At 38.1% G+C, this 13,915-nt stretch overlaps 1 protein-coding gene across 6 annotated transcripts in view; it reads left to right on the top strand.

Moving 5' to 3' along the window:
* Positions 1-13,915, top strand: part of gpatch8 (G patch domain containing 8) — a 196,962-nt gene that overhangs the window by 43,536 nt on the left and 139,511 nt on the right. For 2 of the 6 annotated variants that reach the window (XM_068013236.1, XM_068013234.1), the window contains exons 2-3: positions 4,609-4,683; positions 10,278-10,295. In XM_068013236.1, the coding sequence (XP_067869337.1) occupies positions 4,609-4,683; positions 10,278-10,295 (93 nt within the window). Of the gene's footprint in view, positions 1-4,606; positions 4,684-4,925; positions 4,948-10,277; positions 10,296-13,915 lie in introns of those variants that run through there. The other 4 variants (XM_068013235.1, XM_068013233.1, XM_068013237.1 and 1 more) reach the window with 3 other exon arrangements.

Raw genomic sequence — 13,915 nt, 5'->3', positions numbered from 1 at the left:
CGCTGCCTGGCGGTGGGCCCTTCATCTGCCTATTAAAATGAACCTAAATTAACCCGATATATAGTATCATAAGCTTAAAGGCACTTAAACTTATCTGCAGGCGGTGGACATCCTACGTCAATTTTATTGACTCTGAACGCAGCTCGCATGCCTGCGGAACTCCATACGGAGTTCCGAGGCGAGACCCTGGTGGGGAGGGGGGAGGAATAACATTTTCAGGTTGGGAGGGGTGGAGTAAATCACTTTTTATTGGATGTGGGGATGGTGGGAAGGGGTTATAAGCCAAATGTTAGAAGTTTGGGGGGTAAAGTTCAGGTAGGGAAAAAGGCATGTGTTGGTCATTTCGGGCATTGAAATTACCATTGGAGGTGGTTGGGGAAGGGCCTCCATCACAAAATTTTTTATTTAATAAAATTTCACAATGCTACAACTTTAATTGTTAAAATTTTACTGAAGGGCTTCAAGCCCTTTAAAAATGGCACCGTCACCTGCGCAGTGGCGCCGGACGCAGTTGGCAGGGCACGGCGACGGCCCCCTCTACATCATCAGTGGTGGCTGCTCCGCCCCCTCTATTTAAATGAGCTACCATGTGTAATAACTTGGAGGTTCAGGGACAGCGCATCCACGCGGGATGCACGACGCCATTAGAGTGCGCCGCCGCAAACTTCGGCGCCCTCATAAAATTCAGCCCAACTGTCTCTTAGTATATGTTTAGTTTGCATTTCATTGAATTTTCCAGTAATACTCAAAGCTACAGAATAAACAATAGCTATCAGAATCTCCGGAAAGGAGAAAGCTAAAATGCATTAAAAGGTCAGATTTAGCAAGTAGACCCTTGACTTGACCTGAGTGGAGCTTGGAGATGAATGTGGCTCGTGGTGAGCCTCATGGACCTAATATAATCTAATGATGAATATAGCCTAAAAGATTGTGTATGTGAGCTCAGTTCTTCCCCATTATTTGGAAAATATCATCAGTTGTGTTTCCCAAATAGAGCAACTAGCTTGATGTCAATCGACCTCTGCCAACATTGCTGTAGGATGACACACAAAGAGTAGAAGAGCGCCCGCGTTAGCTATTTCCTCCATTTGTCCATTCTATGGGGATATGCCTCTCTTCTGCTTGTTGTCTGTCTACTCTTTTGTTCATTCTGATTTTTATATGAAAGATAAATTTTCATACTTCAGTGGACCAAATGTTGGTAAGATTTAATAAAAGCAAAATACTGCGGATGCTAGAAATCTGAAATAAAAACAAGAAATGCTGGAAATACTCAGCAGGTCTGGCAGCATCTGTGGAGAGAGAGAAGCAGAGTAAATATTTCAGGTCAGTGACCCTTCTTCAGAACTGGCAGATATAAGAAATGTAAAAGATTTTAAGCAAGTAAAGCGGGGGTGGGGCAAGAGATAACAAAAGACAAGGTGTTGATAGGACAAGGTCACAGAATAGCTGACCAGAAGGTCATGGAGCAAAGGCAAACAATGTGTTAACGACAAAACAAAAACAAGAAATGCTGGAACCACCCAGCAGGTCTGGCAGCATCTGTTAAAGACAAAGCATTAGTACAGATAGGGTGTTAATGGACTGAAAACTGAACAGCCACAAGCACAAACATGAAAAAAAAACTGTGGGTAGGCACAGTAGAAACAAACTGAACAAACTAAAATAAAATAAACACAAAAAATAAAAATTAAAAAATAACTAAAAATAAAAGTAAAATGGGGAAGCCCATCATGCTCTGAAATGATTGAACTCCATGTTCAGTCCAGCAGGCTGTAGCGTGCCTAATTGGTAAATGAGATGCTGTTTGGTAAGATTTATTTGGTTGGCATTGGGAGTGAACAGATTTGACAGAAAATCAAGTACAAAGTGTGTTGATTCATTAAGGGAAACAGCAAATGGAAGACAGCTGAAACTACAAACCATACAGGAGAAAGATCTTGGTGCTGAGTTACCATGAGTCCTCCGGCCTTAGACCAAAGCTGGGCAAGAAATGATGGAACTAATTGCTGGGAATGAAACTGCTTCTTTTAAAGTTTACTCACTGCATTCTTTATATGCATGTTGATGTTTATTTCCTCGTGGTGTGCCAAGAATTCGAGGTTCTATCAGTGGCTGTGGGTATATTGGCTATTCACCTCATTAATGATTTTGATGGAATCTTGGGGGTTAATCAGATTACTATTGTATCTGAAACTTTGCAAGGCACACCCAAATGCTACAGCACACATACGCAAGAAAGACACCTTGAATACCTCAATAATGAGATCTAATTTTAAAAATATATTTGGAATTTTCTTATAAAAAATATACAGTTTAATTACATCTTACTTGTTCAGGAGAAATAGTAGAGAACTGACTTAAATCTTCAGATGAAATCTGTGGTTCTGTAGCAGGTACAAATAAAAAACAAACCCGAGCAATATTACAGAGCTCGATAATGTGTGCTGTTTGTAAAATGGGGATTAAGTGGTTTAAATGGCACTTGAATGAGGTCTTTGTGTTGTTGCGTGGCTGGTGGTGATTGTCAAAAGGCTAAATATATTTCTTCAAGGGCAGGGACAGGTTGAAACAGCTGCACATTGATGTGAGGGAGCATGAAGACGTAATGGGAGCAGAGAGCTAGCGCGGCCATTTTTTCAGGCTTTGACAAAAAAAAATTTGTCCCTAGTGATTGTCATAAGGTTTCTTTGTATTCAATGCCATTACATTCTAACAGATTTAGGCAAAAAGCAAGTATATGATCTACTTGTAAATTTTGACAAGTTGATTTAAAGTAGCTCTTGCTTGCATAAACTAATGCGTAGGTCAGTGGTTCCATTTAGTCTTGGAACATTTCCAGCAGCGTATCATATGTTAACAATTATATGAGGTAGCCTGTTTTTGATTCTTTATCTGTCCGTTTCTGTCTTCAGAGTTTATCCAATGTAGTATTGAATACAGAACATCAAAAATTGAAAATTTCTAGAACACCAGTATTGTTAATATAGTTGGGGGATCTGAGTTCAGTTGTCGAATTTAACAGCTTTCTAGTGAAGGCGGTTGACAGCCAATTTGATATAAAAGGAACTGCTTTGAAATTCTGTGGGTAATCATTTTCACTTTACTGTTGGAGTACTCCTTGATTTAATAAAGAATCTTTTACCGGTAACGGAATAGATTTGCCTTGCAGCTCAAAGTAATGGGCAATTTTTATAAATGATTTGTCTTTACTTAGCTATTAGTTATGAACTATCCTTGGGTTAGGCTGGTAATTTAAGTGTATTATGATTTATGTAGTATAAAGTTATGCTACATAAGTAATGTTTACTTTTCATACAATACAGATGTACCAGATAAAACAATGCAGTTTATCTGGCCAAGAGCTAATGCACCTCACTTGCCCATTTCCACAAGTATCTGCATGTTTCTTCACCCAGTTCTCCCTTTAAATTTTTACATGTTATCTACCTCACTGGGTAGTCCATTCTTTTGGAGCAATGTTGTTTGTGTTTTTTTTAACCATTATTTCATGCCTGATTTTATGCTCTTAAATGCGCACAGTGGACATTGTGTGCATTTGATCTTCTGTTCCAGGCGGTTCTATGTGGAGGGAACTTAATTATGCAAATTATTGAAGAATAGGCGCAGGTAAAACCAAAGGGGAAACATCTAGTTCATAGTGCTTTTCAACAACAATATCAATTTATTTAATGCCTTTAACATAATTAAAAAGTTCCAAGGTGCTTCACTGGAATAGTATCAAGCTAAATTTAACCATGAACCACTAAGATTATATTCATTAGGACAGAAACCTTGGTTGAAGAGCTAGGTTTTAAGAAGTAACTTAAAGGAGGAAAGCGAGAATTAGGGAGGAAATTTTGGAGCCTAGGGCCTAGGCAGCCGAAGGCATGGCTGCCAGTGGAGGAGCAATTAAAATCAGGGATATGTAACAGGTCAGAATTGGTTGAGTGCTGGGATCTCGGAAGGTTGTAGGGCTGGAGGAGGTTACAGAAATAGGTAGGGACGGGGCTGTTGAGGGATTTGAAAACAAACAAGGATGAGAATTTTAAACTTGAGACATTGCTGAACTGAAAGCCAAAATAGGTCAGTGAGCACAGGGATTATGGGTGAACAGGACTTGTTGTGAGTCCTTATCCCATTAAGTCAAAAATATATTCCTCAATTCAGAGTTTGGCCATGTTTTTGGAGGGTTTGGGGATATGTAATAAATGGTACAACATGCTTACTATTGCAAATAAAATATATTCTCATGAATCAAATGTATACCTGGATCCCTGAATGGTCATCACTCACTTAATATTTCTGTAGCAACTATAAATATGACTACACTGCTGTAATTTAAATCTTCATGTTGACCCTTGTAGCATACATCCTGTTAAATTTCTGTAATACAAGTTTAACCTTTCAATCCTATAAATTAAAAAAAGAAAATCAGACACGGAACAGGATACTATTATTCATTGCCTCTGATATGTTGGTGCTCTTTAAATCTATATTGATTCATTTTTTGCCTGCGTTATCATGTTTCAAACCCTTTCGCAGTGAGGCCAAATAAATGGTTTGTGTTTCAGAGTATATCTTTACCATTCTCCATTGACTTTTTAGGGGAATCACTTTGATCAATATGAAGAAGGACATCTGGAAATTGAACAGGCATCCTTGGACAAGCCCATTGAATCGGTAAGGATTTGAATTTTGTTTGAGAACTGATTTATGTAAAATTGAATGATTAGGTGGCCCTAATGGAGGGAGAAGCTAGTATAGTTTTGAATAACTAGTCCAGAAAACTTAGAGCAGTGAAAATGACATAGTTGGTCCAGACTACTATCTAGTGCCTAGTGTACACCTTTATTTTAATTTTAAGTTTTTCAGGTTTTTGTAATATAACGTTTATTAATGCTGTGCTGCTACTATATATACAGGACATGAAAAATACATCTTAAGGTAAATCAACATTTTGTTTGTACTTCATGGATAAGTAGTACACGTGCTTCATTGCTGCTTTCAGTAAAATGCTTCATAAATAATCCCACCTTTTTAGAAGTCTCCTTTTGTAATATGTTAAACTTTTATGTAGTCCTACTTCAGTTAGCCTTTACATTAATTGAGTTAATCCAGTGCTTTGGTTTTTCAGCATTTGTTTTTGTGTGTGGTAATTGTCATTGCACTCACAAAGTAAAGGATGGAACTTCATGTGCAATGTAGGATGAGTGGAATGAATGGACGTGTAAAAGGATGGGAAATATATGCTGATCCCCTTCAGTTACTGGATACTTTGCACACATTTTACTGGATATACTGAAGATCTGTTTGTGTTGTGGTGCACAAAAATAGTTTAACTTGATTGCAGCCAATACCCGGTATTAGCACTGCATAAAATTGACCTTTCTCCAATGAGTTAGCTAAGAATTGAGGAAACTGCCCCTTTCCCCAATGGAGGCAATGATTTGGCTAACTAAGGATTCGAACATGAAACAATTTAGGTCTTGAAAGTGCTCACTATCTTGAACCACCATCTTGCTGCATTTACTAAAATCGATGTGATTCATTTAGTGACCAGACTGTTGTGGGTGAAGGTAAGATATATTTTTGTGGGTGTGCAAAGACTAAGTTAAAAGAAAAATTGCAGCTGATTAGCCACACCATACAATTTAAAATGACTAATTTTATGCAATTCTCCAACACTAACTGAAAGTGAACTGCGACATCATTGATCATCTCAAGTAACCAGCTCAAAGGTAGTTAGTTACAAGTAAACAGAGCTCCCATCCCAAAAAAAGTTACCAGAAATCAACGGACAGGTTAACTTACTTGTAAAACATAACTGTTCATTATTCTGTACCAGACTAAAGTAAAGAAGGGTGATTTGGATGTGTACAAAAAATAACTTACAATTCAAAACATTCATTCCCTCCACCACTGAAGCACAGTGGCAGCAGTGTGTGCCATCTACAAGATGCACTGCAGCAATGCACCAAGGCTCCTTCGACAGCACCTTGCAAACCCGCGACCTCTACCAACTAGAAGGACAAGGGCAGCAAATGCATGGGAACACCACCACCTGCAAGTTCCCCTCCAAGTCACACACCATTCTGACTTGGAACTATATCGCCGTTCCTTCACTGTCACTTGGTCAGAATCCTGGAACTCCCTTCCTAACAGCACTGTGGGTGTACCTACCTCACATGGACTGCAGCAGTTCAAGAAGGCAGCTCACCACCACCTTCTCAAGGGCAGTTAGGGTTGCGCAATAAATGCTGGCATAGCCAGCGATGCCCACATCCCATGAATGAATATTTAGAAAAAAGAGGTTTGGGAGCAGAAAAGCAGCAATCCTGTTTGGTTGCCAGGAACAGCCTAGATTATAATAATTTGTTATACACGTGAGGGGCTGAATTTTATGAGTATGCTGCAGTTTGCGGCGGCGCACTCTTAAAAACGGCATGCATCCCATGCGGATGTGCCGTTACTGATCCCCCACGATATTACGTGCAGGGGCTCATTTAAATAGAGGAGGCGAAGTGGCCACCCCCGATGACATAAGGGGGTGGCTGCCACGTCCCCGACAACAGCGTCCGGCACCACTGTGCAGGCGCCATTTTTAAAGGGCTTTAAGCCCTTACAAAGTAATTTTAATTTTTAAAGGTGCAGTCATCAGGAAGTTTTATTGTCAATGAATAAAGATGTTGAGGCCCTTCCCAACCCCCCCCCAATGGTCACTTAAGTGGCATTAATTCTCAAAATAATTTGTTCCCTTCCCACACTTTCCCCCTGAACCTTTGAGCATTTGGCCTCTAACCCCTTCCCACCATCCCCACATCCAATAAAATGTGTTCTCTCCACTCCTCCCACCCTGACAATTTCACTACTCCCCCCTGCCCACCAAGGTTCCGCCGCTGCCGGTAATATGCGGCGGGCCCTTCTCGTCGAGGCGGGTCTCCCTCCTCAGCATTTTACCTGCCCCCGCGACCTGTGGCGTTGAGGGGCCGGTAAAATTAAGCCCGAGGTATGCATGCAGCTGTGTTTAGTTTACATCAGTTTCGTTGAGTAATGATTGACATTTTTGCCAACACCAAGTCATGTTTTCTTTGTCCAGAATCAGTTCAAGTACTATTCACTATACATTGCATTAACTAGAGTAAGTTGTAGTGGAGAAAAAATTGGTGGTGGGCAGGAGGGGAGGTGGTTGGGGGTGATGTTTATTAAGGATGGAATGGTTTGAACTAATTAGCAAAGTTTTTAAAATGTATGCAAGTTCCCATCCAGTGTGCCTAATATCTTAAAAAAATGAAGTAGGGGATCAGTAGATATTTCTCTTCTCGTGGAAGATGTGTCTGTGTTTCCATGTAACAAATAATGCACACTACTTGGGGTGTCCACCATTTCTCTTCTGCAGCAGTTGAGCCATAATTGCTAAGCAGCCATGAACTGGTTTGTATTGCACGCTCTGCTTTTTTTTTTAAGAGTTTCCTGGTTCCTTATCCTGTCCTTCCAATACAGCGCAATACCTACTGTGAGACTTTGCTGGCATGATGCTTGTCTATGGAATGGCAATAGCTGATGACGCATGTTGATAATACTGCAGGATAAGTTTTCAATTGAGTGACCTAATAACATTAATACCACCGCACCTAACTAATTTTGAGGTTTTTTTTACCTTAACAGTAAGATACCTGAAAATGTTACCCCCCACCTTTTTGTTTGCTTTCCTTTATATTCACTTAGGCATGTAATATTTCTTTTGTACCACTTTTGAGTCATTCATTTTTAGTTGACAAAGCAATAGCTGGCCTAAACTTTTCTTTCTAATTAATCAGTAAAACACCAAAACAAAAGAATCTTCATTTACAAAGTTTGCAGTTCAGCGAGCGAGTTGACATATTTCAATCTTTACTGCAGCAAATCACTAGAAATCCAGAAAATAGAGATATAAATAATGCATCCTATCTGTCTGCTTTGTAAATCAAAATTTCTGTAACCTTTCTTTATGCACACAGAGCAATTATCTTATCTGTCCCTAAAAAGCTTGCAAGACTATATATCAGTAACTTGAATTCTATTTTACCCAATAATTTTTGTTCATTTGATTGACTGCCAATACATTCCAGAAGTTAAACAGGAGAAAATGCGTAATTCACTGAAGGCAGATAGCTTTATAACTTGATGCACTAGTTAGTTGTAATTTTACTAAAATCCTACAAAAATCAGGTTTTTTCCCACTGCACTACCACCAAAACTTTTTTTTAGAGTATTAATTGTAATATATACTTTTCGATAAACAATTTTTGATGTTTTAATTTCTCTTCCTTCCCCCACCCCGCAAAAAATTATTTTCATTACTTTCTATTCCTTAACTGAGGTGGTAGACCTGAGAATCACTTCTTGACACCATTAGCTCTATTTGCATTAGTTAAGACTTTCCCTCCAATGAAGCAATGTCTTCCTGGTGAAGTCTCTGTTCTAACACTCAGTTGCATTGTAGTGGTATGGCAACATTCTGTCATACTGCAGTTTTTGTTAGTATTACCTGTTAGCTAATACTGTTCAAGTCAAACAGCTAATTAATTGCTCCTGCTTCTATAATGCTCTTGTAAAGTAAGGTCCAATATTTTTAGTTGCATATTTTTCACTCCATCACAACAGAAATTCTATAGGCTTTTTGCAGATATAAAAGTTTGGATTTAAAAGCCATACAATGTATTTGTAATTCTGTGGTGGTGGTGAACAAATTGGTATTTGCGTGTAGGTAGAAAATCCATGCCATCAAAAGCTTTATTGTGGAAAAAGCCAAGAGAATTTTTTTTTAAACAGCTAGCAAAAGACTTTGATTCATTCTAAAACACCGAAGTTGTCCTGCAGCATTGTCTCTTGAGATGTGCTAAATGCTATGCTACAGTGTTCAGTCAGTGCAAACAATAAGCTTGGCTGCATTGGAGAGTCCACAGATTTTGAGGTGATTCTGTGTGCAGATAATTAGTTTTTGATATTAATAAATAGCTGGTGCACATGAAGGATAACTTTTCTGTATCATGAGATTAGTACAGCATATTCCTAATGCATGTGTTAAGGTTCACCTTGTGTTTTGGCATTTAACTGCAACTATGGAAAGGAAAATAAATAGAAGAATGATATGAAAATGTCAGTTGGCTGCAGAGCCTATTTCCCAATATCAGCAGTCATTAAATTTGTGTATTCCAAACAGAACCTTTCCAGGATGACCCTTTTCTTTCTTACTAATTTTCATAAGCACTAATTAAATTGTTACAACACAGAAGCACCTAAAAGCTGAAGGAATCTATTTTAGGAATCTAAATGTAAGCTAATACAAATTTTATTTGAAAATCTGCAAAAATATTCCTTCTGGATTCTAATGACTGATTTTTGTTTAATGCAGCTTATGTAGATTCGTAATTCCACTTTAGTAATGACTAGTATTTAAGGTGTTCCATCTAATTCTAATGAAGCTTTTTCAATTCACATCCAGCCTGGATATTATGAATATGCAACGTTTAAAAATAGCTTTTTAAAAATAAGAGAATTTTGTAAGAGTTCCATTGTTAATCTTGTTGATGTCTTTCTCAGTTCAATTTTAAAAGATTATAAAATGACTTTAGCCTAATTATCCAATATTAGTTTAAGCAGTATAGTGCTCTAAGGGCTATTCAACCTTGCTTGACTGTTTGGTCGCTTTCTATTTATTGGTTTAGTTTGATGCAGTAGTAGTACGTAGTATTTAAATAGGCAGATTGTGCTTTGTCATTTTGTGCATACACAAGATCTGTGGACTCCTAAACAGGCAAACATTGTCAATATGGCTGCTGATTTGACATTTAACAGTAGCCGCATGTACCCTGCACTATAAATATTTCATGTCTTGTAGCTGTATGGTGTAGCATTACCATTTGGCCTTCCTAGCCATCATCGTGTGTCATCTGTAGTTAAGTATAAGGTTTGTTTTGAGAACCGTTCTAAAGTGCTCTTGCATGTAATGGCAGAGTAGTGCTCACCCTACTGTCACACTTTCCTGATATATCTCCTCACACATCTATTTTTCTTATATACATATAAAATTATGTATTTTATTTTAGTTTTTTTTCTCCATTGTGTCATCATGGCACACTGCACTGACTTACAGCTTGAATCGTGGATTTACATTGTGCTTTCACTGTTACCTAATGTAGACATTACTTGCAAGCAGTGAATTGAACAGAAGCAGACCATTAGTGTTTGGACAGTTTCTTACTTTGTGTTACATTTAACTGTTCTTTTGACAGCCCAGTTTTTAAAGCCAGGTTCGTATGGAAATGCTTTCACTCCACTTGCACTGCTTTGAAATAGCCTATTGCTTCATCTGTCTGTTTATTTTTTTATGCATTAATATTGCAGTCAGGGTAATGTCTCACTTCCTTCTTCCCTGAAAGTTTTATAATGTGATTTTAATATTTAATTGAGTGTCAGAGATCAGAGTTAAGAAGGTTGATTTGTATTGAAAGAAAAAAATCATTCTCCTCTAAAAAGTTGGGAATGAGGGAGAATAGAGCCCATTTTATGACCCATGTAAACCTTAAGATTATAGATATGAGAGGTTTACAGCTCAGACATAAATGGAAAATTTACCAATTCGCCAAAATTATTTTTTTCCCCCTTAAACCCTGATAATGAGCAACTTTCTGCTTGAATTAAACTTTTTAATAACTGAAGTATTTGTTATATCGCCAATGTTATTTTTATTAGTATTTAAATTTTGTTCAGATTAATTGTTGTAACACTAGGTTCAGATTTTAAATTTACTATTTCGGTTTAAAAACAAAATGCATACCATACAGATCTGAAGCTTAAAGTGCAACAGTAGTGCATCAAGAAAAAGTGCAACAATCACAAATTATATTTTTGTTAAATTTTCAAACTATACAGGTATTTGATGTTTACTTGAGTCTGTCAACCTACTTTTGGGCTGATTTTTGCTTTTTTAAATATCTTATGGAAGCATTATTTGATTTGTCCTTCTCCCAAGCACAATAAACCAATTTGATGATCATATCTAGTGAAAAGTGATTAGGATCTACTTCCTACCTCAGTATATTTTCTGATTATTTGATGAACTATTTAAATGGTAATTTTTCAAAAAAAAAACTGTTCAAATTAATGGCATCCAATATTCTGAAAATTACTACTGATTGCTTTTATTGAGAAAGACTTTGTCAGGACAGATGTTCTACTTACTTTGGTTTACTTTGTCACATTGAGAAGGGGAATAGTTATTATTGCAATCTCATTCATTTGAACGAAGCATTATCTATTTAAAAAGTTCGTTTTACTGTAGTATTATTGCTGGTAAATCACCGCTATTGCAATTTTGCCAACAAGTACATATGAAAATGTCTGTGTTTCAAAAATATTTTACTAATCTCCCATAGCAGCCACTTTGAAGGTGGGTAAAGAGGCTGCTGCAGCCTGGCTCCTTTTTTAAGGTTGTATGTGGCACTGAGATGTGGTAAACTACTAGCATGTCTGCCACTCCATCTATGTTACAAGGAGGTAGTGCGACCAGATGTCATTCCCTAATTTAAATGAAATGTGTATATTTTTTTGAATGACCGCCAGAGGAAAGATTACATCTATTTTTTTTTAAAAAACCACTGATCTGTAAATTTAATGCAGTAGGATTTTTTGATTGGAAAATATCTGACAGTTTGAGACTGCATTTTAACAATGTTGGCTTCTTTTTGACTTCTGTACTTAACATTACCATGGTCAAGCATGTTATGTGCTAAAATCAAACTATGTAGAATTTTTTTTTGGCAGCTCTGGAAACTAGTTACTGTTATCTGTATTCCACATCTTTGTGGTAATTACAGAATAAAGATATTTTTAGTAAGTCTGTAATCTGATGCTGCAATAAAACAGTTTATAAACTATATCTTTCTCCTTTGGTAAATTTGTTTGCAAGTGGATTCATAGGGCTGAAATTTATACTCCCGCCGCTGATTGGCAGGCTACACATTGTGGAGCCGCCACTATATTAAGCGCGGCGGCTCAATTAAATAGCCGGGGCAGACTGTGTGCAGGCACTGATGCCATTTTTAAAGGTTTCGGGCCCTGCCGTTTAATTAAAATATTTAAAGATGCATTGATGTAAAAAAATTCAATTAACTTCTCTTGCCCCTCTCCCACCCCCCCAATAACCATAGAATTAATTACTTGCCCTCTCCCCCCACCCCTCCCGCAAGCACTTACCTGGCCTTCCCCCACAAAGCGCATAAACTTTACAATATAACCCTTCCCACCATCTGCTACACCAGTGATATGACTTAGACTACACTCCCTCCGCCCCCCCCCCCCACCCTCCCCTGGCCACACTGAGAAACTTAGCTCCTCCCCTCTCCCCACCAGTGTTCTGCCTCAGTTCCCTGGATGGAGATCCAAAGGCACAGGAGTGCCGGCCAGCAGCACGAAGATCGCACTGGGACAGATGGCGGAACGTAAATGTACTTAATTCATTAATTTAATTTTATTTAAATATGTTAATGGCGGTCCCATCGCCAAGTTGTTGGTGGTGGCCGCGGAGGGTGTGGGTGGAGGACAAAGACAGTGAAATGTAAGGGGAGCCCAACAACAAAGACACCCTGGCTAGAGAGATGGTATGGGGGATGGATGGAAGCCATGGGATGGGCTTGGCATGGGGAGGATGGGAATGGCATGGGAGGGGTGGATGAGGTGATGGAGTGTGACAAAATGGCAGGGACAATTATTTGATGCAACTTATTATTTGAAAGCTATTCTTTGTGCTAAAAATGAAGTTTCACTGGATTTGAATGAAAAGGTTTTTAGAAAAATTGTCAACTGAATTGAAAGAATACATCAGCGTTGATTCTATAGACAAAGATGACAGTCTATACCCTCCAAGGTTTCTACACAGTCTAACTCCAATGGGCATGCCACCACACAAACTTGGACTCGAGGAAGGAGCAGTTATAATGTTGCTATGAAGCTTGAATCCTAAGCAAGGACTTTGTCGTGGAACAAAATTGGTAGTTAGGAAGCTGTTTTCTTCGATGATAGATGCTGAAATTATAACACAGATTTCAAGGAAATTGAGTGTTTATTCCTTGAACGATATTGAGCCCATCAGATGTAAACCTGCCTTTTCAACTGGGGAGAAAACGGTTGCCAATTAGATTTTCATGCTCTATGACTAATAAAAAATGTCACAAGACCAGACTGTTGCCAAAATTTGTATTTATATTCCTAGGCCTGTTTTTACACATGGCAGTTTTATGTAGCTTTTTCCAGAGTGAGAAGTTTTGATTCTGTTAAAGTCTTTGGTGAATAACTAGAAATCCTGTATTTAAAGAAGTATTGTTGCAGTAAAGATGCTACTTTGACCACAAATGTTTTGCAGGTCTCTTGCTAGTTAGAAATATTAAATTGAAACTGCAAAAACTTTAAACATTGCTCGCCCTGTCATTCTCCTATTTTCCCCCCCATTGTGTTTGTTTTTTTTAAAACTTAATTTTACTTGATCCATCTTTTTATACCTTTTTGTGTCCTTTGTTAAAAGAAATAACTGATTTTAAAACATTCCACTTACTATCTTTATCCTCTTGATCAAGCTACCTGATACTCTCATACACTCGTTTTTTCAGTGGGAATCACCCATTAGCAGTCATGGCTGGGACCAACAAATTTCCTTTTTTTTCCACATCCTCTTCCCTAATGTTAGGAACACATAATCAAGTTACAACACTGCTATTACAGCTCCACCTAAAATTACCTAACTCAGCACGTACTGGGCATTCTTGGAGCACACAGTTCAGTACCACACAGTATGGGTCATTTACCTATTGATATGAGGAAGCTTCGTTCCAGCGCACAGTATTTATCATAAGCTTAAACCCCAATATATCACAAA

This window comes from Heterodontus francisci, chromosome 33 (assembly GCF_036365525.1).
Source record: "Heterodontus francisci isolate sHetFra1 chromosome 33, sHetFra1.hap1, whole genome shotgun sequence".
Classification (NCBI taxonomy): domain Eukaryota; kingdom Metazoa; phylum Chordata; class Chondrichthyes; order Heterodontiformes; family Heterodontidae; genus Heterodontus; species Heterodontus francisci.
This window is presented reverse-complemented; position numbering and strand designations above follow the sequence as displayed.